Below are 24450 nucleotides of genomic sequence, written 5' to 3' on the forward strand. Positions count from 1 at the left end.
AATTATCACATTGATATTAGTCTGAAAATATTTCATTACATTATTAATGGTACCAAAGAAATAAATTTGAGGTGTTTGTGTTGTCTGTATGTAGAGAATGGCAGGAGGTGAACCCTTAGGTTTCAACAATGCAGTTTTCCTGTCAGAACGTGAAGCTGCAGATAGAAATTATGCATTGGGCTTCTATATGAGAGAACACAAGTGCTATCCAGAGAAAACCAATCTCCGAGAATGTATGGACTTTTATTTTCAGGTACATTTGATAAGATATTATTTTTTGCCATGATTCTTGCACATTTTTTTCATAGTTTAATTGAAGTAGTTTCTCCCTTTAATGTTGTACTTCTTCAATAAAACATCTGTGACACACTCAAATTTTTGTCTTTTACACACAAATATACATTCACAGTTTTCAAACAGCATTTTTAATTAGTCAGAAAGAAAGCACTGAGTTTAAAGATGCACTAGTTGCCATCATGCCTGCTTCATCAAAAACATCATTTAAAAGAAAATGCAGAGAAAGGAAAGGCTAAAAATAATTCTTTTATCGGGTGCAGATCTAGTGTTTGGGTTCTGCATGGTGGGATCACAGTGTGCTACTGTCACCCTCCTCCCCAACCCCCTCCCCACCCCACACCTCCCAACCCCCCAAATTTTACTTGCAGGCACCAGGCACCCACAGTTTTAACATGCCACAGATTCCTATGATTTTAATAATACTAACAATAAAACATATAAAATGTTTTAATATAATAAGAGTATAGATAAGAATGATAATGCTTACATCAGTACTTGGTACATACCTTCTTCAACGAATTACATTCATCTGAAAATTTGAGATGAATATATATCATGCAGTTAATTTAAGAATTGCAAGTGGAATGGCACATTAGTGCAGCCATGATCACAGCCAGACATGCAGCTGGTCAAATGCAACCAAGTTTACATGGAAGGCGAATGTACAACACACAATGCAGCTGACTGCCAGACGGCCAGTGTGTGGTCAGCCATCAACACAGTTTCAACTGCATGGGTTTTTTACATTTGATTATTTATTTAGTGACACATTTCTTCACGATAATGTTTCTTCACCATGGTCTTTGATAAGTAAAAATTTATTATAACATTTAGGAAGAAGCCTACTCTGTGGGACCTGTTATCCAAATACCCTGTTAAAAACATAAAAAAGAGAATGTAGGATTTAATGACTTTAATGTTCAGTGGCAGCAAATGAACAACACCATAGAACCTCTACGTTTTTGTCCCTATTTTATATTTCATTAACACAACATGTAGATATAATTCGGGTGAATGTAATCCAACTACCATGGCAGAGTGCCTTCATCTGCAAAATAATTGGTAAATACATTTCTATACTGTGAATTGAATCTCAGTGTCCATATTCATTGTTTAATATCCTCATGAATCTAAGAAAATCCATGCAGTGGATCTATAAATAGAACACCATCTCTGTTTCATACACAGTTATTAGAATACAACATGCCTTAACAAGGTCTACAGGAAAATCAACATTTACATTCTGGGGCTTGTGAAAGATACCGCACTTATTTGGCCATTATTCCCAATGTGCACTCTGAAAAACTTCTAGCTTGAGAATAGTGACAGTAAAAACAAGAAAAAAATAAGAGAAAACACTCTATTTGTAGAGCATGATTGCAACATAAGCTGTACCCACTTTTGTTTTCTTCTTTTTCTTCATCTTACGATTCCACAGGTACACAGCAGTAGCTATCTCCGCAATCCGCAATCCCCATCATGCGACTGAACTGCAGCCAGTCGACTGCCTGCCATGCCAGCCAGCTGTAGCCCTGGATGTAGTAGCTGTGGCCGTGGTCAGCTGTTGATCATGGCCATGGCCACATTAGCGTGTAATTGCCCCAACAGTAACAAATTCTCACAACTTTGATAATGACATAATTTATGCAGCATGAATTCAGAATATGCATCCACAATTATCAGTATTTCACAATGCTTGGGAAGTCAGCCTTTCTGTCCCCCCCCCCCCCCCCCCCCTTATTCGGCTTCCTGTAGGTTGTTAGTTCTACCTGTCAACCTATGAATCACATCAGATCTGTTGTTCATAGCTGATATGATAAGCCAGTGAATGTGCACCTTTAGCTAGCTAGAATGCTTCTGGTCCAGTTGTAAGCCCATCCACATGGACAGCCGTCCAAGCAAGCAACTGAGAAGTATCCTTTTTCTGAGACTTGTAGTTGTCACACTACTTATTCTCTGAAAGTTGTGTGTGAAACGGAAAGCTGACATACGAAAATATATAAATGCTTCTACTCAAATGATTTTTGGGAGGAGTAATGAACCTCATGATACCTGCCTACCTCCTCCCCCACTCCTCCCACCTTTAGATTTAAAGCTGAGCTTGATACTATTGGTAAAAGTTTACTGACAGAAATACTTTCACAGTGATCTAAGATACATAAGGAAGAATTTTTTAGGCTTTTTCCCTTTCTTTCTTCTTCTAAGAAGCAACTATGCTAATAGTGAACATATTGTATATTTTAACACTAATCTCTCGTTATTCATCAGTAGTGGTCAGAAAGAGAATCCAGGATTTACATGCAGGGAGTGGTACGACAGGTAGCAGGGGTTGTGTGGAGGGGATTGGGTGGTTTTTTGAGGATCTCAGGAAAGTGCAGAAAGAGCTTCAGTTTTCATAGGGCGCAGGATAAACATGGGAAGTAGACAGACACAGGAACAATCAGTATTGTAGAATGAGATATTAACTCTGCAGTGGAGTGTGTGCTGATATGAAACTTCCTAGCAGATTAAAACTGCGTGCCGGACCAAGACTCAAACTCGGGACCTTTGCTTTTTGCAGGCAAGTGCTCTACCGTCCGAGCTACCCAAGTATGACTCATGCCCCGTCCTCACAGCTTTACTTCCTGCCAGTATCTTATCTCCTACCTTCCAAACTTACTACACACAGTTTTCCAAAATTCCTTCACAAAAGATGATGAAGTAAATATTCCAGAATTCAGATCTAGAACAACTGCCAATGTGAGTAACTTAGCTGTAGATATCCTCGGTGTAGCAAAGCAGCTTAAAACATTTAAGAAAGGCAAGGCTCCTGGTGCAGATTGTATACCTGTGAGGTTCCTTTCAGAATATGCTGATAAAATAGCTCCTTGCTTAGTAATCATATACAGCCACTTGATCATAGGAAGATCCACACCCAAAGACAGGAAAGTTGCACAAGTCACACCAATACCCAGAAAGGAAATAGGGGTAATCCACCCTAAATTACAGACGCATATCACTACCATCAATTTCCAGTAGGATTTTGGAACATATACTGTGCTCAAACATTATGAATCACCACAAAGAAAACAATATGTTGATAAATAGCTAAATGGATTCAGAAAATGTCTATCTTATGAAACACAATTATTCTGACAAATAACGAATACTGTTGACCAAGGATGTCAGATTGATTCCATATTTTTAGAATTCAATAAAGCTTTTGACACAATTCCTTACAAGCGACTTCTAATCAAACTGCATACCTATACAGTATCATCTCAGTTGTGTGACAGTATTTTAATTTCCTATTAGAAAGATCACTGTTCATTATAACTGATTGCAAGCTTAAAGTAAAATAGATCTGGCTTTCCCCAAGGAAGTGTTATAGGCCCTCTATTATTCCTGATCTACATAAATGATTTAGGAGACAACAATGGAAACTCCAGGTAGGAATATCAACAATGTAGGAAAACATAGACTGCTATCTACTGTAAAGAACACATCTCAAGTTGCAGACAGACACAATAAAAAGACACTCACTTATAGCTTTCAGCCACAGCCTCCGTCAGTAAAAGAGACATACACTCGCACAATTCACACACACATGCACAAGCAAGCACACCTCATGCACACACAACTGCCAACTCCAGCATCTCGGGCCAGAGTGCAACATGACGTGAAATGCAAGCAGCATTCTGGAGGGTGTGGGGAAAGGAAAGGGTGAGGAATAGTAGTGTGTGGGTGGGGATAGAGAAATGAATGCTGTCATGTGGAGTGTGCAGGGACTAGCTGCCAACACACGCTGTGTAAGGAGGTTGTGGGGCATGGAGGTGGGGAAAAAGGGAGCAAACAAGCAGAGGAGCAGGAAAGACAGGTATATGCATTAGCAGAGGGCTGCAAAAAATGGGGTGGAAGATGAGAATGGGGAGGAGATGATCAGACAGAAGGAGTGGAAACTGTTGGGTGGAGGGTGTGGGAATAGTATGTTACAGTAGGTTGAGGTAGGGATAATAATGGGAGCAGAGAATGTGCTGTAAGAATAACTCCCATCTGCGCAGTTCAGAAAAGCTGGTGGTGGAGGGAAGGACCCAGATGGCTTGGGTAGTGATGCAGCCATTGAAATCACGTGTGTTATGTTCAGCTGCTTGCTGTGGCACAGGGTGGTCTACTTTGCTCTTGGCCACAGTTTGGCGATGGCCATTCAGCCTTGTGGACAGATGGTTGGTAGTTGTGCAATGATTGCAGCAGAGCTGGTAAATGATATGGCTACTTACACAGATGGCCCAGGCCATGACAGAGTAGAATAAGCCTGTGACTGGATTGGAGTAGGAAGTGCTGGGTGGGTGGATTGGGCAGGTTTTGCACCTAGGGATATGATCCTTGTGGCAAGGGGTTGGGACTGGGAGCAGTATAGGGATGGACTACGATGTTGTGGAGGTTGGGTGGGCGAAGGAACACTATTTTAGGAGGGGTGGGAAGTATCTTGGGTAAGACGTACCTCATTTCAGGGCACAATGATAGGTAATCAAAGCCCTGGCAAAGGATGTGGTTTAGTTGTTCCAGTCCGGCCCAGTACTGGGTGATGAAGGAGACATCCTCTGAGGCTGTTTTTGGGAGTGTTGGGAGGATTGGGGGTGTGAGGGGGAGGGGGGGGCCACATGGGAGATCTAGATATGCCATCCCTGGGAAGCCAGGCTGTATGTAAGGGATTTTTTTAGTGTGGAAAGGATGACAGCTGCCAAAATGCAGGTACTGTTTATGGTTGATGTGTTTAATGTTGACGGAGGTGTGGATGGAGCCATAAGAGAGGAGGAGGTCAACACCTAGGAAGGTAGCACACTGGGTTGAGGAGGACCACATGGATGGTAGAGAAGATGTTGAGGCTGCGAAGGAAAGACGATAGGGTGTATTGGCCTCTAGTCCAGATCCTAAAGATATCATATGTGAATGTGAACCAAGCTAGGGGTTTGGTGTTTAAGAAGGCTAGGAAGGTCTCCTCTAGATGGTCCATAAAAAGGCTGGCATAGGAGGGTGCAATGTGTGTGCCCATGGCTGTGCCACAGTTTTGTTTATATACCTTCCCTTCAAATGAGAAGTGGGTTAGGATGGAATTAGTAAGATGTATGAGAAACGAGGTAGTGGGCTTAGAGTCTGAAAGACATTGGGAAACATAGTGTTCAGTAGCAGTAAGACCACGGGCATATGGGATCCTGGTGTATAGGAAGGTGGCGTCAACAGTGACGAGTAGGGATCCAGGAGGTAAAGGGATGGGGATGGTGTAAAGTCAGTGAAGAGAGTGGTTGGTGTCTTTGATGTGGGAGGCTAAATTATGGGCAACTGCTTGGAGCTGTTGGTCAATAAGGACCAAAATTCTTTCAGTGGGGGCACAATAATCAGCCACAATAGAGCGTCCAGGAATTGTTGGATTTGTGGATTTTGGGGAGCATGTAGAAGCTGGCTATGTGAGGTGGCATAGGGATGAGGAAGGAAATAGATTCAGGGGAGATGTTCTGGAAAGGGCCTACAGCTTCAAGCAGGGACTTGAGTTTGTACTGGACTTCTAGGTTGGGATAACTCTGGCAGAGTTTATAGGTGGAGGCATCAGATAATTAACAGAGGCCTTCTGCCAGTTAGTCACTGCAATTGATAACAACAGTGAAAGGTGCCAGCCAGTTCCTTCACTGACTCTCCACCGTCTCCATTCCTTTACCTCCTGGATCCCTACTTGTCACTGTTGATGCTACCTCTCTATACACCAGCATCCCTCATTCCCATGGTCTTACCGCTATTGAACATAATCGTTTCCAAGGTCCTTCAGACTCCAAACCCACTATTTCATTCCTCATACAACATTCTAATTTTATCCTAATGCACAACTACTTCTCATTTTAAGGTAAGGTATACAAACAAATGTGCGGCATAGCCATGGCAACCTCCTATGCCAACCTTTGTTGGGCCATCTAGAGGAGACACCCCCCCCCCCCCCCCCCCCCCCCCGAAAAAAAAAAAACAACAACAACAACATCATCAAACCCCTAATCTGGTTATCTGGTTCAGGTGTATTGATAATATCTTCAGGATCTAGACTCAGGGCCAAGACATCCTATCTTCATTCCTTCACAACCTCAATATCTTCCCTCCCATCCACTTCACATGGTCCTCCCCAAAACAGCATGACACCTTCCTAGCTGTTGACCTCTTTCTCTCTATTGGCACCATCAGCACATCTGTACACATTAAAACCACCAACAGTACCTGCATTTTGACAGCTGTCATCCCTATCACACCAAAAATCGCTCCCATACAGCCTGGCTACCCAGGGACAGTGTATCTACAGTGACAAAAACTCCCTTGCTCAATATGCTGAGGGCCTCACAAGGGCCTTCACAGACAATCACTATCCCCCAGACCTAGCCTGCAAACTGATCTCCCATGTCAACCCCCTCCCACCCCCCAATTCTCCCACCAGCCCCAAAAACAGCCCCTTCATCACCCAGTATCAGGCCGGACTGGAACAACTGAACCACATCCTTTGCCAGGGTTTTGATTACCTATCATTGTGCCTTGAAGTGAAAGACATCCTACCTGAGATACTTCCCATCCCTCCTGCAGTGGTGTTCCATCACCAACCCAACCTCCACAGCATTCTAGTCCATCCCTATGCCACTCCCAATCCCAACCCCTTTCCACAAAGATCATACCTCTGTTGAAAATCTAGGTGCAACACCTGCCCAGTCCACCCACCCAGCATTTCCTACTCCAGTCCTGCCATAGGTTTATCCTACTCTATCAGGGGCCGGGCCACCTGTGTAAGCACCCATATCTTTTATGAGCTCTGCTGCAATCATTGCACAGCTTTTAATATTGGTATGGCTATCAATCAGCTGTCCACCGTGATGAACAGCCATCACCAAACCATGACCAAGAGCTAAGCAGACCACCCTGTGGCACGGCATGCAGCTGAACATAGCACTCTTGATTTCAGTGGCAGTATCACTACCCAAGCCAACTGGGTCCTTCCCTCCACTGCCAATTTTTCTGAACTCCGTAGATGGGAGTTATCCTTACGACAATTTGTCTGCTCCCATACTTATCCTGATCTCAGCCTACAGTACCATAATGCTCCATCACCCTCCGCCCAACAGTTTCCACTACCCCCCCCCCCCCCCCCCTCTGTCTGATTGTCTACTCCCCATTCTCATCTCCCATCACCCACCCTGTTTATTTGCAGCCCTTTGCCAATGCATCCACCCATCTTTTCCTTCTCCTCTCCTTCTTTCCTCCTTTTTATCCCCATCACCCTGCCCCACGACCTCCTTACACTGCACCTGTTGGCAGTCTAGTCACTGCACACTCCGACAAATGGCATTCGTTTCTCTCTCCCCACCCATACACTACTATCCCTTCCCCTTCCCTTTCCCCACCCCCTCCAAATTGCTGACTGCACCACATGTGATGTTGCATTCCTGCCAGAGATGCTGGAGCTGGCATTCAAGTGTGCGTGAATGCTTGCTTGTTTGTGTGTGTGTGTGTGTGTGTGTGTGTGTGTGTGTGTGTGCGCGCACACGTGCTCATGTGAGTGGGTTTCACTGATGAAGGCGGTGGCCAAAAGCTGTATGTGTCTTTTAATTGTGCCTGTCTGCAACTTGACATGTCTTCTTTACGGTAGATAGCAATCTGTTTTTTCCTACATTGTTGATTTAGGAGACAGTCTAAGCAGCCTTCTTAGATTGTTTGCAGAGGATGGTCTCATTTACCATCACATTAAGTCATCAGGTGATCAAAAGGAATTGCAAAACGATTAGACAAGATATCCATATTGTGCATAAAGTGTCACTTGACTCTAAAACGCAGAAAGTGTGAGGTCATTGGCATGAGCACTAAAAAGAATCCAGTAAATTACTGTTACATGATAAATCACACAGGGCTAAAGGCTGTAAACTCAACTATGAATAACTTACATTGGAATGATCACATAAATAATGTGGTGGGGAAAACAAACCAAAGACTGCAATTTATTGGCAGAACACTTAGGAAATGTAACTGGGCTACTAAAGAGACTGCTTACACTATGCTTGTCCACCCTCTTCTGGAGTAGTGCTGTGCACTGTAGGGTCCACATCAGGTGGGTTGATGGAGGACATCAAAGAGTTCAAAGATGAGAAACTCATGTTGAATTATTGTGAAATAAAGGAGACAGTGCTATGGATAAGATACATAAATTGGAATAGCAGTCATTAAAATAAAGGCATTTTTCACTGCAGCAGTCTTCTCATGAAATTTCAATCACCAACTTTCTCCTCAGAGTGTAAAAATTTTTTGTTGGCACCCACCTACATAGACAGAAATGATCATCAAAATAAAATAAGGGAAATCAGAGCTCATGCTGCTCGAGAGTGGAACAATAGTGAATTAGTTTAAAAGTGGTCCAATGAATCTTCTGCCAGTCAGTTACTTGTGAAATGCAGATAGATCATGTAAATGTAGATCTAGATGTAGATGTAGATTACCAGCAAGGAATGCAGACTCAGAGTAACAGCAGTGTGAGTGATTGTTTTCATTTTACAGAATGGTATTCATATAACTGATAAAGAGAAGTAAAAGAGGGAGATTCAGTAAGTAACATAGTAAGAGCTCAGATGGTGAGTAAATACCCACACAAAAACTGTATAGACAGAAGATGCAACCAAGACTTTCAGATGCTGTTGGTAAATGGGGGTAGTTGTTTTTGGTTTTGTTTTGCATTAAGGCACAAAAATAACTGGGGTCATACACGCCCAAGTCAAAACTATGAAACATGAAGACGGAGAGGAGTTAAAAAACAACTATACATCAGCCCCAATTGACAGAATAGAATACAGCTAAAAACAGGCACGTGGAAAAGGGCTAAAAGAGATACCATACAGAAACGAGGTCCAAAAAACTAAAAATTAAATGGCCTTTGCCAAATTGCTTTGGTAGATAAAAAATAACAAGCGAACATTCCATTGGAGGACATTCATGAGGAGGAAGAGATATACGGGTGTCAACTCGGCAGCCACCAAGTGACAGCCAGTGTAGAGTCGCTACTGCAGGACACAGAAGCATGAGGAACCTGCTCCATGGGGTCCACACAAGCATCGGCTTGCTCGTGTGGTTGATCCGCAGAGTCCAACACTGAAAAATGGTTGGTGATGCACACCGGTGAGACAGAGGCCGGCTGGGCTAAGGTACCACGTGGCGACACTCTCGAACATAATCTTCGAGTTGGCGAAGGAGAAGACCATTTGCGTTTGGTGGACTTCTTCAAGCCTTTGCGTTTAGAGGAAGACTCGTGTTGTTTGGCTGGAGGGATGGAGAAAGTCTTCATGGGAGTACTCCTTCTGTCCTTTCCAGCCTACTGGTTGGCTAGCTGGTGGCTTTGGCCCTTGGGGCGAGAGTTTGACGGCTTGATGCATAGCTGGACTGGAGGATGGCAATGCTACTTTGACACTTGAGTGATTTCACAACCTCAGAACTGAACTGCAGGTCACATGTCTGCGTGATGATGTCCTTCATGGAGGGAAGGGTAACAAGAACAGAACTATAGGTATCGGATGGGAGAATGCAGGGTTTGCGACAAGACAGTAACTTGCGAGCTGGATAAGGCACCTTTTCCTTTACCCAGATCTCTTGAACAACTCACTCATTAAGATACACTGGACAATCACAAGAGGAGGCGGAATGGTCACCGATGCAGTTGATACAGTGGGGAGAAGGAGGTGGACAATGGCCCTCGTGCACATCCCTACCACAGTTGGCAAATGTGGCTAGGTGTCGACAAGACGTTCGTGTGTGATTACAATAGTGATACTGGTAGCAGTGCATCAGGTTTGGAATGTGCAGCCGGATGGTGATAATTTCATAGCCTGCTTTGAGCTTGGACAGAAGCACCAATCTATCAAAGCTGAGAAAGAGAGTGTGGGTGGGCACTAAGGAGGAATCTACCTTTTTCATTATGCAATGGACAGCAATGACACCTTGATCAATAGAGGTAAGATTGGATTTCAGCCTCAGTTAGACTGTCAAACAGCATGTGTTCTTGAAGGGTACTATGGAAACTTTCAGATGAGAATAAAGTCAAGAGAATGGAATTCTCTCTCCAGCACTTAAGATGCTATCGATCAGAGGTTGTTCCATTCTTGCACCATTTCGTCACAGGGGATAAAAAGAGGATGCATCATGTGATACCTAAAATAAAGAAAGTGTCAATGTGATTGAGATAACCCCTCCCCCAATACTGTGTCAATAAGAAGTTAAAAGCAACAGTATGTATGAAGAAAGTTAGGGCTACAGTCTTTTGGGACCCACTGGGTTTGATGCTGGTTGATTTCCTCACAAATGGAAAAATAGTGAATTCTGTCAGTTGCAATGCCAGGCTGGAATGAATAAAGGTGTTTCAGAGGAAATAACTGGTATTACTTTTGAAAGGTGGCTTGCTCGTTGCACAACAGTGCTCAATTGCATATGGCCTCAGTTATGCATGATGGTCCAGCATTTCCAGGTGACTGTATAGACATACAATCCCTACAGCCTGGATCTCACACCAAATGATTTTCATCTCTTCAAATCATTAAAGAATCACCTGAATTATTGTCACTTCTGAACTGATGTTGATGTTCAGAAATCTGCTTTTAAGTGGCTTCTAATCATGCACTCTCATTTCTTTTATGCTGGTTTTCTTCAGAGTGGTTTACTGATACAGTAAATGCTTTGACAATGATGATGGTTACATGTAAAACTAATAAGTACCAGAGCCCAAGTATTGTTGTGTATATCTTTAATTTCCTGAATACATATTTTCTCACTAAGGACTTGTTTCCTTACTTTTTGAACCACCCTCATACTTTACAGCTTTTTGAAAAGTTTATATAATTCCTAAATTGCACAGGCTTCTGAGTGATCTCTCCCCATCCCCTCTCATATCCTCCCTTCCTTCACCTGTGATATTGCACACTTCACTGCAATACATTTCCTGTTATATTTGCGAACATCTTATTCATTTTAATATAGGTAAAATGTTCATTCAAACTCCAAAGTCAATGCATACATTTTCTTGATAGGAATTAACCACTCATTCTATAAGCAAAAGTAGTCCTAATGCCTACCATGCGCCCATTTGTTGGGTGTGAAATGTACTTACTAAACCAAATATAAGAACATTATTACAAGAAAAAATATAATAAAATATGATACAGATGGTAATCAGGCATCACATTTTTTTTCCAAATTCTATTCCTGTTCATTTACTCTGTCATACCCAATGAAATGAAGCCCAAGATTCTCAGTGCATTCTGCTCAGTTCACTCACACAATATGTTGGCACTATATACTTCTTAATGATTTATTTATATGTGACACTGAATTTCTGTAGTAGTATATTTATAAGCTAGTGGTTTCTCAGTTATTATTTGGGATAGTGTATGAGACACAAACATTAACTAGAGAATGAATAGATGTACCAGCATTTACATTTGATGTGTCCAAAAGTTACACTGTAATATTTCAGAAGACATGCTTTAAAAAAAAAAAATGACTGCAAGATGTCACATACACAGACTCAGATTCTTGTAACTTAATAGAACATTAATTTCATTAGACTGTACTGCTGGTTCATGGTGTTGACAATAATGGATAATCCAACAAGTAAAAACATTTGTTAAAAATCTCCTTGGCATGAATTTTCACAGGAATTTATCCAATGGGGGATGAAGATACTAAAAAAGTTGTTTCATTATATAGCTGTGACAGTTAATTTGAAATATATTATATTATAAGAAAAAATTGTTGTGGGAGGTACATGAAACTTTATATTGCATATCAGTGGTAGTTATCCACTCACTATTTATTGTCAGTAGATCACTATTTTATCCAAAAGGTACAAATAAATCACTAGTATGTATTAAGTATATAGTTCTGTACTATTATTACTTTCTTACCTCAATGATATCAAATTATGTTCTTATTATTTATTTATTTATTTTATTTTATTTTATTTTATTTTATTTTTGCATTATTAAAGCCTGCAATTATCCAACAATGTAAGCATAAAATATTCACACATCAAACTTTTATTCATGTATCAGTAATATTAGGTTCTTTCATTCACACAACAATTGAATATTCAAAAACATCACAGCAATTGCGATAATCTTGCCAAATAATCTACAGAGTGTTCAGGAAAAACATTTACAAACCTTCAGGAATATTAGAAATGAGAAAAACATTTGTCAAGTTTTCCCTAATTTAGATTCATAATGAAACTTCAATATCACTGTGTTCTAAGTGAAAATCAATAACTAAAATAATGATGTGTTGCCATGGAGACATGTTTCGATTTGAAATTTGGCTGCATTTGAGGTCAATTCACCTTGAATGTTTCATATGTGAAATGGTGAGTCACTCGATAGGTTGACATGATTACTAGCTGAGGTCACACAAATGGGAGGGTTGTCTCACTTGGCAACTTAATGTTAGAATAGACTAAACCTGCAGTTTAGTTGCATTATGGACAATGTTAATTTTACAATGAATAAAAATTCTGTATTCTAGATTCCAGGAGGGGACAAGTGCCTCTTATAGCTGCCCCCCCCCCCCCTCCTCTACCCCTGTCAACAATGTTGTCCATAGACATTATTTACATCTCAAGAAATCTGTTTATTAAATGTATATTAGACTGCAATGTCATTTTCAGTGTTGTGCCATGGAAGCCAACTGTGACAGCATGTCAGTTATGGCTGCTACACTAGCTAATGGTGGTATCTGCCCAATCACTGAAGAAAAAGTACTGAAACCGGAGTCTGTGCGAGATGTCCTCTCTTTAATGCACAGCTGTGGAATGTATGATTACTCAGGACAATTTGCATTCAAGGTAATACAAAATTAAAATTACATAGCACAGTTGTTGTCACTGTGAATCATACATTCTTGCTTGCACTTAGCAGACATGAATGTGTATAATAGTTACTTATTTTCATTCTTCCTGGAAATTATTTTATGTAATATTAAGTTGTTAAAATATACAGATAGGAAATTTATTCTCTTTTGCATGAACTTGTTTTGTCAGCACTTAATACAACATTTGTTTACTGATAAAAGTTGAAAAAACCTTTACAGGTAGGCCTCCCAGCAAAATCTGGTGTCTGTGGTGGAATGTTGGTTGTAATACCAAATGTTATGGGCATTTGTACATGGTCTCCACCATTGGACCCTTTAGGAAACAGCTGTCGTGGTGTGCAGTTCTGTGAGGCAAGTAATTGTACTTCAAGGATCCTAGATACAAATATGGTGTTTGTCAACACTGTTATGCATTTGGGAAGTAACATACAATGTATGAGTAAAGGCTGTAGACATGTACACTTCACAGTCTCCTACAATATTCTATATCTCACATAAATTTCTTGGATATTCCAAGCTACACTTCAGTATTCAGAAACAATGTAAATCTCATACTGCAATGGCAAGAAGCACATCTGTCAAGCAACTTACAAACCCAACTTAGTAAATACAGGGCTATTACAAATGATTGAAGCGATTTCATAAATTCACTGTAGCTCCATTCATTGACATGTGGTCACGACACACTACAGATACGTAGAAAAACTCATGAAGTTTTGTTCGGATGAAGCCGCACTTCAGGTTTCTGCCGCCAGAGCGCTCAAGAGCGCAGTGAGACAAAATGGCGACAGGAGCCGAGAAAGCGTATGTCGTGCTTGAAATGCACTCACATCAGTCAGTCATAACAGTGCAACGACACTTCAGGACGAAGTTCAACAAAGATCCACCAACTGCTAACTCCATTCGGCGATGGTACGCGCAGTTTAAAGCTTCTGGATGCCTCTGTAAGGAGAAATCAATGGGTCGGCCTGCAGTGAGCGAAGAAATGGTTGAACACGTGGGCAAGTTTCACGCGTATCCTGCGGAAGTCGACGAATAAAGCAAGCAAGGAGCTAAATGTACCACAGCCGACGGTTTGGAAAATCTTACGGAAAAGGCTAAAGCAGAAGCCTTACCGTTTACAATTGCTACAAGCCCTGACACCCGATGACAAAGTCAAACGCTTTGAATTTTCGGCGCGGTTGCAACAGCTCATGGAAGAGGATGCGTTCAGTGCGAAACTTGTTTTCAGTGATGAAGCAACATTTTTTCTTAATGGTGAAGTGAACAGACACAATGTGCGAATCTGGGTGGTACAGAATCCTCACGCATTCGTGCAGCAAATTCGCAATTCACCAAAAGTTAACGTGTTTTGTGCAATCTCACGGTTTAAAGTTTACAGTCCCTTTTTCTTCTGCGAAAAAAACGTTACAGGACACGTGTATCTGGACATGCTGGAAAATTGGCTCATGCCACAACTGGAGACCGACAGCACTGACTTCATCTTTCAATAGGATGGTACTCCACCGCACTTCCATCATGATGTTCGGCATTTCTTAAACAGGAGATTGGAAAACCGATGGATCGGTCGTGGTGGAGATCATGATCAGCAATTAATGTCATGGCCTCCACGCTCTCCTGACTTAACCCCATGCGATTTCTTTCTGTGGGGTTATGTGAAAGATTCAGTGTTTAAACCTCCACTACTAAGAAAAGTGCCAGAACTGTGAGCTCGCATCAACGATGCTTTCGAACTCATTGATGGGGACATGCTGCGCCGAGTGTGGGAGGAACTTGATTATCAGCTTGATGTCTGCCGAATCACTAAAGGGGCACATATCGAACATTTTTGTATGCCTAAAAAAACTTTTTGAGTTTTTGTATGTGTGTGCAAAGCATTGTGAAAATATCTCAAATAATAAAGTTATTGTAGAGCTGTGAAATCGCTTCAATCATTTGTAATAACCCTGTATAACGAAAGAATAAAGATCATCTTTATCCACCAATCTGAAAGTTGAAGAGATGATAAAACATTTCAGATTTTTTAATTTCTCAATGAAACTGGATTATGAAATTTACAAAATTCAAAGAAATAAACAGAAGACTATAAGTCAAATCAGTTACAAAAGTGTCATTCCAGGGAGAAACAGAGTAATATTTCAAAATAAATAGACTACAAACATCCTGATCCACCCCACCCAAGCACAAGACCTGCCTGATTCACCCACTCAGCACATCGTACTCTAGTCTTGTCATGGGCTTATCCTTTCTTATCTGAGTAGGACTACCTGCGAAACCAGCCATGTCATATGCAACTTCTACTGCACAGCATTTTATGTGGTCAAGAACAAATTTGACCACCCAGTGGTGGAACATGCTGCTGAGCACAACATGCTCAAGTTCAATGGCTGCTACACAACCTGTGCTATCTGGATCCTATCCCTGAGCACCAGCTTATCTGAGCTATGCAGTTAGGAGTTACCCGTGCAACACATCCTTCATTTCTATAATTGTCATAGCCTCAGTCTTCACCAATCCACAGCACTTGTACCCTCTATCCAACAGACAACCATTCCTCTGTCCTGTCGCCCTATCTCAACCCACACCTCCATGGCATGACCCCCACACACTGTACAAACTCACTGAGTCCAGTGTGTGTGTCACATTCATATACCATCACGTGCACTCTCTCCCTCCTGCATTCCTATCTCAAAAACTTGCTCTCTCTCTGAACTGACAGCTATACTTCCCTAACCCCACTTTCTGCTCCCTCTACCCACTCCACCTGATGCAACATGTCAACACATTCTACCTGCCAAACTGCAGTCCTGGGAACATTTAAATAAACTGAAAAGTATGTTGTTTTAAAAATTACAAGGAAAGGAATGGCTGGTCGTTTCTTACTTTCAGGATGCAAAATTCCCTTTACTTACCAAAAGAAACAATTAAAAGTAGATAAAACTGAAAGTAGCTCTTTGGAACTTGTGTGTTCCTTTCCCAGGGAGGGAACAGGGATAGGTTAGAAGAAGTAAAAAATGAGGAGCAGACCACTCACATCCCACTTTGAATGGGACATGACTACTGTGAGGATTACTGGGGGAACAGAGAAAGATAAATGATAGGGCTTCAGAGACAGTGGGATGTCAAATATCAGTTTCGTTTTTTCTGATTTTAAGTGTTTGTTTTGCAAGTACTTTGAATTGAACCTCCTGGAGACAAATCCCGACTAGCCATTATATCTTCTAACTTTACAGCTGTCTTCCTCAAATGGATTTTTATTTTGGAAAAGTATATTTTTGTGTTAAGTTCATTAAATATATTTCAAGACTAAAGTAGTAAATAAATTTTTGTGTGTGTGACAATGGTTGAAGAGTTATCACTGACTGTCCGATGACTGACTATCCTATGACTATAATATCAATGAGTTACTGTTGGAATTGACAGACTCTTACAAATACCTGGGTGTAACACTTTGTAGGGATTTGAAATGGAATGATCACATAAGTTCAGTTGTGGGTAAAGCAGGTGGTAGACTTTGGTTTATTGGTAGAATTCTGGGGAAGTGCAATCAGTCCACAAAAGAGACTGCTTACAAATCACTTGTGCATCCCACACTAGAATATTCCTCAAGTGTGTGGAACCCATACCAGATAGGACCAACAGGGGATATTGAACATAAACAGAGAAGAGCAGCACAAATGGTCACAGGTTTGTTAAATCCATGTGAGAGTGCCAGAGAGATACTGAAAGAACTGAAAGACTCTTGAACAAGATGGATGTAAACTATTCTGAGAAAGTCTATTAACAAAGTTTCAAGAACCAGCTTTAAATGATGACTCTGGGGATACCCTGTATGTATCACTCACATAGGGACCATGGAGATAAAATTAGAATAATTGCTGATTCAAACAATCATTCTTCCCACACTCCATATGTGAGTGGGACACTAATAACTGGTACAATGGGACGTACCCTTTGTCATGCACCTCACAGTGTTGCAGAGTATAGATATAGATGTAGTCTCTAATAGTACATTATTAAGCTTCTGTATAACATGAAGAGATATTTTTATAAGAAATTTTACAGTTTGTTTTATATCCAATAGTTGCTACACAGAAATTGTGGTGTTTGCTATATTTTAACACTAATCTGTTTTTGAATCTGCACATTTAGTTGTCATACAAAGAATATCATATTATTTCTCATATTTATATTCAGTTATTTCAGTTGAGCTTGTAACTTCATTTCAAATGCCTATATTTGAATTTTACAGCTGCTTGTGGAAGAATTTAATTTCCATCGATATGACAACTTAAAACACGCAACAAACAAGAAAGATCCACGAAGGCACAAGTATGAAACAAAAGGCCTGAGCATTGTCAACCTTTTGTTCTCTGCAGCCAGTGGTGATGTAACTGCTATGAGAAGGTTAGTTATTGTTGTATTACAATAATGGAAAATTCTGCACGGAAAAATATATAAAATAAGGGAAAAGCAACCACTTACCTATAGAGGACTACGCAAGGCACACAGAAATATGTAATACAAAACACTTAACACTAGCTTTCAAGCTCTTGATCTTGCGTTTGCTCACACAAACACAGGTGTGTACATTTGGGTGTGTGTGTGTTTTTGAATGTGTATCATGAAATCTTACTAAAAAAAGAACAAGAGCTCAAAAGCTAGTGTTAACTTTTTCTATTACATTTTTCTATGCATTTCAGTCTGCTATAGGTAACTGGTTGCCTTTTTAGTATTTTTTCGTGTTTTAAGAAGCACCAAATAAAAAAACAGTAAAACTTAATAAAAGGACATCGTTCTGGAATACTGGTAAGAATGTTGTTTATCTGCAGTGTGTAATAGATCAAACAAAGCATGCTAAACAAAACAGTTGTCAGATTTTAACTTTCTTCTAATATACTTTTTCCGTAATAATTGTAACAATACCCTCAAATAAGTGAACTGTAAAATATCAAGCATTAAGTTGTTCGTACTTTCCACTCACATTAAAACTTCCATGACAGTGCAACAGCACATGAGAGAGGAAGAAAGGAAGATTAGAGTTTAATATATTGCTAACAACAAGATCATTAGAGACACAACACAAAGTTAGGTAGGACAAGGATGGAGAAAGAAGAAGGAGATGGCAGCTAAAATGAAAAATAAATCCTAGGATGTGCAAGCCCCTGGATCAAAGCCACAGACATGCCATACCTTGCATCTGGAGACACATAAGATGCAAGAAAGGAGTCAGCAACAGTTAACAAATGCCAAACATTTTTATTATGCAGTTTTCAAAAGTCTATAAATAGTCAATAAAATTTTTCTGGGTTTGTGACCACATTTTCAATATGTAAAACTACTGACTTTTGATCACTGTTGCAAGTGACCTTCTTCAGGATGTTTCTGCTGAGTGAGAAAACAAACAGTAAACAAAAACACCCTGAAGAAGATCACTTGCAGCAGTGACCGAAATGTTGGTAGTTTTACATATTGATAACGTGCTCACAAACAAAGAAAAATTTTATTGATTGTCACAAGGGCTGTGGAAGCCTACATTTTTAGTCAATAAATACTTTTTTAAGTTCATGGTGCAGAGGCTGTCCATAAATACATCTTTATGTCACAGTTGGTTTTAATCTCAGATCATTATCACAATGCTGACACTGTATATTTTGTGAGGGTCTCAAAATAAGGATATATTTTCAGACAGGTTGTGTACAAAGAATTTTATAAAAATCACAAATAGTAATGGTTCCTTTCAATGCAAATCTCTTCCACCTTTACATCTACATGCTAAAAAGCATTATAAGTTGTAGATGGTACTTTTTATCCCACATTAAGCATTCTTTTAGTTCTGTTCAAGAATGAAAGTGAAAGTAATGACTGAATTTATAGCCTTTACAAATTGTACAGACATAGTACATATGACCTTGAAGAGTTTCCAAAATTCTACCATAAAAATGTTTCTGGAAATGTTGTAACTCATTTTCTGATGAAAATTTAGCTTTTAAAACTTTCGTAATTTAAAACTTTTTAAAAATTCTGTGTCATCCTCCAATCTTCAATGAGTTAACCTTTGGCTCTCCATGAGCCACCTTGGAATCTCACTGGCAGCCTTAATTTAGTTCAGATTCATATACAACATCTCTTTGGTCTTAGAATCAAGCTGAACTTCATATTAACTTACCAGAGTAGCTCAGATCTTTATTTGCAATTAATTTACATTATCTCCTTTTCAGTCTTGTTGCATTTTTCTTTATTTTGAATCCAGGCTATAAAACAGCCACCTACACACTTCTGTACATTATAAGTCCACCAGCAAATACTTATCAGACAGATGTCACATCTTCTATGTTAAACTTTATCTCCTAATGACTGCAGAATTTGAAAGAAATGGATTTGTTCTACAGTATTCTCTTTCATTAAATATACCAACAATTTGAAACTATCCAGGTGATCTAGTGTGCAGAAGCAATTGCAGTGGCCATCATGGTATGCAGAAGTTAAATTATCCCATTTAAAAAATGAGAAAAAATGTTCCCCATATCACACAATATCACAAAAACCTTTTTTTTTTAAGTAACTGGACATGATTCCCCCTTGTGAGCCAGTTTCTTCTTCTTGCAGTACCTCTTACAGTCAAAATGATCAATTATTTATTGTCACATCTAGAGGCTTCAAGTGATAATTAATTTTGTAACTGAGAATAGTGCAATTAAAAATTGTAGTGAGTGACCAAGGACTGACCACACTAAATGGCTGAAGGTTTCAGTAACTATGCATAGATGAGGATATTTGAGCAGAAATGACTAGCATGAAGAGCTGCATCAAACGGCTCTTCAGACTGAAGATTTCAACTAGATATCCTGGTCTCTGTCTTCTCCTACTGTTTTTGCCCTCAGTGGCTCCTCTCTAGTACAATAGAAGTTATTCTACTATGTCTTAACACATGACTTTTCGTCCCATCCATTGCTCTTGTTAGTAGTTTCCATGTATTTCTTTCTTCCCTAGTTGTGTAAAGAAACTTCTCATTATTATTTTATCAGTCCCCTTCAATTTTCAGCATCCTGTTGTGACATCACATTTCATGTGCTTTGGTCCTCATCTTTTCCAGTTTTCTCACAGTCTGTGATTTACTTCCTTTCAAATTGTGCTACCGATGTAATCTCAGAAAAATTATTTCTCAACTTAAGATCTATATTTGATAAAGGTACTTGTAAAATTATTTTGATGTGGAACGCTCACCTGGTCACAGCTAGGATGCTTCTTTTGTCCTCTTTGCTGTGTCTGTTGTGCAATGATGGAGTAGAAACTGTTAATTAGCTCCCATATATGGGCTACTTAATTTATACTCTAAAAGGAAAACAATGCTACCTAGTGCATCTGATACCTTTAGCTGGACCTCCTTACACTATAGTTCTTAACCCTGTAACAATATTCACAGCAAAACCAACTGTACACACCAAATCAAGTCTTTGTTGTTATGTCACCTTCATCATAGAATCACACATTGTGACATAGGTGACTTGTCAATTGTAATATTACAAACAGACCAACAAATGTAATGTTAAGTTACAATATGTACTTGATTATCTGGACTAATTATTGTCGTAAGTCATCTGCGTAATAAAAAATCTGAATAATTGAACGTGTGAGGAAGCGATTTTTGTACATTAACTCTAGAAAGAAGAAAGATAGGTTGCTACTCACCATAAAGGTGACACGTTGAGTTATAGACAGGCACAAAGAAAAGACTGTTACATATTCTTTGCCAAAGCCTGCTTCAGGAAAGGAAACACACACACATTCATTCACACAAGCAAACACACCTCCACACTTGACAGCCATCTCCAGCAGCTCAGAATGCATTCTCATCCAAGCTGCTGGAGGTAGCAGCCATGTGTACATGAGGTGTGCTTGTTTGTGTGAATGAATGTGTGTAGTGCGTATGTTTCCTTTCCTGAAGACAGCTTTGGGCAAAAGCTAAATGTGTAATAGTCTTTTTGTTGTGCCAGTTTGCAACTCAACATTTCATCTTTACAGTGAGTAGCAGCCTTTCTTTTTCCGTGTATTGTTGATATTCCAATCTGCAACTTCCATTGTTTGTTTAACTCTAGAAAGATAACTTATGTCGCCTCTGTATGGCTATTTTGTAGGTATGTTGTCATATGGTTATCTTTCTAGGATTAATACGTAGTGTTAAATGTTTATTAAACTAAACTCAACAAAAATCAATGTTTATTAAGAGGTTTCCATACGTGCATAGATATTTTCTTAAAATTATTAACATACTGCAATGTTAATCATGAAATACCCAACAAAAGTCATATAGGACACTCACTATAGTTTAATTTTGTTTAAATATTTGGTAAGTGTCATTTGATGTAAACAATGTTTTATCTTCATTGCAGCTGCATCATGAATTTGTTATAATTGTAGTAAACTCATTGTACACACTGGTTGTTTTTCAAACCATTTGAAAGCTGCTTCCAGGGCTCAAAATGCTTCTGCATGAAATGTTCCTGCATCATTTTTTGTGTCTATATTTTCTTCTGTTTCATCTTCTCACATATCCTGCTGTTCATTTGCATGTGATATGCTTTTAACAATTTCTTCATCCAGCACAATCTGAAAAACTTGATCATTATTGTCACAAGTGAGCCAATCTTCCGTATCATCAGCATCACATTCCTGGCGCATTTGTAAATTTATCATTAGTTTACTTATATCCTCCAAAATTTAATGATCTGTATCAGTTATTGAATTTTTGCAAGCTTGTTTCATTCAGTATTCTTTTCAAAGTCTTCATCTCAATCATATCCATGCATCTACAACAATGTACAGCGCCCCTTTAAATTCTTTTGCTGGAGAAATGGTGAAACGACTTCTACATTATCTTCATCAACAGTTAACAATCTACATAACAGTTGTTTTTCATAAAGTCATTTTAATATTTCAGTAACATTTTGAGCCATTGGATATAGCAAAGATGTCACATTAGGAAGCAAAAATTTTGCTGTAAACATTCATTTACTCTCTAATATAAGGGGTGTTCAAAAGAAATGAGCCGGAGTCTGGAATGTGCAAACCAGTGACAGGAGGGTAATATTGTAGCATGTGTAACAAGGTGTGGTTCCAACCAGAGCGTGGAAGTTCACAGCTAGAGGGCACGCATGCATGTCAAATGACTATACAGAGCTAGCAGCAGCATGGATCAGTCGTCCAACGCTGCCAGTCGCATTGAAAACAGTGACATGGAGGCGTCAAAAGAAGAGCAAAGAGGTGTTGTTTGTTTTCTGGCAGCAGAAGGAGTAGGAGGAACGGACATTCAGCAACGAATGTGATAAGTGTATGGTGAACAATGCATTTCTCTTTGCAAGGGTCAAGGTGTGGCTCAAGTGCTTCAGGGAAGGACGGGTGTTGTTAGCTGATGATGCGTGGTCTGGAGCACCACACTACATTACCAATGACATCGTCCAGCTGGTGGATGCACTCATAACCCAGGACAGCTGAGTGATAGTGAAAGCCATGGTCAGATTGAGCATTGGAAGTGTTCACAACATTATGAAGGAGCGACTGCACATGTGCAAAGTGTGTGCCCAGTGGGTGGCCCACAGTCTTCAACCACACTAGGAAGCATGGCGAATGGCCCACTGTCTTGCTCATCTGCAGCGCTATGCTCAGGAAGGGAATGCATTCCTGGCATGAGTGGTTGTTGGTGATGAGTCAAGGTATCATCACTTCGAACCAGAATCAAAACAACAAAGTCTCCAGTGGAAGCATCTAGGGTCACCACCACTGAAAAAAGCCACGGCCATCCACACGAGTGCAGGAAAGGTTATGCTGATGTTCTTCTTTGACCAAGATGGCCCCCTTCTGATTCACTTCCTGCAGCATGGGACAGCAGTGAATGCTCAGTGTTACTCACAATTACCTTGACCTCCCTTCGCCGAGTGATCAAACCAAAACGACCAGACAATCTCGCCCATGGGGTCATTCTGCTCCACGATAATGCAAAGCCTCATTCGGCCAACATAGTTGGGGCGCTCCTACAGAAATTCAAATGGGAGGTACTCAGCCACCCTCCATACAGTCCAGATCCCTCTTCCTGTGATTGTGCCATTTTTGGTCCCCTTAAAAAGACTGAGAGGGACAAATGATTCACCTCGGACCACGACGTCCAGCTATATGTGCGGAACTGGTTAACATCACAGCTCTGGGAATTTTATGAGGCAGGCATTCATTGCCTTGTGTCACAGTGGGACAAGTGTCTCAACAGTCAGGGTCAATACTTCTAACATACAGATACTGGTTTCTGTAATTATGCTTCCAGCTTGTTTCTTTTTGAATGCCTCTTTTAGTACAGCTGAAGGATGGGTTGACATATTAATCTAGTAAATGTAGGAAGTTTCCTTTTTTACCTTTTTTCTGAGTTTTCGTTTTATTTTATATTTTTACTTCAGGGATAAAAGTGTTGTCTTGCCAGTCAATGAATATTTCAGTGTTTATCCATGCCATTTCATGGTTTTTATAAGTGAAGGGAACTCTGTTATTTTTGAAGCACCTGGGGTTTTTGGATTTTTCGATGAGGAGCATAGACATTTTAAGGGTCCTGGTGGCATTTGCACAAACTAACATTGTTATTTACTCTTTTCTACTTTTATGTCCTGGAGCTGAACTCTTTCACTGAGATGCAAAAGATTTTTCCGGTAATTATTTTCAATTTAATCTGGTTTCAGCTGCTTTGTAAACAAAGTCCAAGTCAGTTATTTTTGTCCAGTTCTTTTGTAAAACTGGCTTTCAAAGGATTTGCTGCATTTACAAAGGTTTTGCTGCATTTATATCAGCTGACATTTTTTTCACTTTGTATTTCCAATTCACGAATTTCATAACGAGATTTAAATCTACACAACCATCCATTACTTGCCACATATGATACATCACCAGCATTTTTTTTTTTTTTTTTTTTTTTTTTTACTGTAATGCCTTCTCACACAGCCAAGGATTAGCTATCAGCTACTCAGTTGATCTAAAAACCAACAATACAAAACTTCTTACAGATATTCATTTTCTTGGTTTCTTCATCAATTTTCAATGTTTATCTAGTCTTCACTATCAAGTCTGCTGGTGTATTTCAAAATTGAATCAGTATTCTACCTTAATATTGCTTATCATAGAAATACCTACACAATCCTTATCAACTAACTTAAGACCAATTTCTTCATTTATTAATGAATCAATAACATTTACTTTATGTTTAAGAGATAACATCAC

General features: G+C 39.8%; 1 protein-coding gene across 2 annotated transcripts in view; it reads left to right on the plus strand.

Annotated features, from left to right (window-relative positions):
• LOC124783743 (glutaminase liver isoform, mitochondrial-like) overlaps positions 1-24450 on the plus strand; it is a 125091-nt gene that overhangs the window by 72301 nt on the left and 28340 nt on the right. For both annotated transcript variants that reach the window (XM_047254045.1, XM_047254046.1), the window contains 4 exons: positions 95-253; positions 12992-13168; positions 13414-13545; positions 17447-17601. In XM_047254045.1, coding sequence (XP_047110001.1) covers positions 95-253; positions 12992-13168; positions 13414-13545; positions 17447-17601 — 623 coding nt within the window. The remainder of the gene's footprint in view (positions 1-94; positions 254-12991; positions 13169-13413; positions 13546-17446; positions 17602-24450) is intronic.

The sequence above is a fragment of the Schistocerca piceifrons genome, chromosome 1, assembly GCF_021461385.2.
Source record: "Schistocerca piceifrons isolate TAMUIC-IGC-003096 chromosome 1, iqSchPice1.1, whole genome shotgun sequence".
Classification (NCBI taxonomy): Eukaryota; Metazoa; Arthropoda; class Insecta; order Orthoptera; family Acrididae; genus Schistocerca; species Schistocerca piceifrons.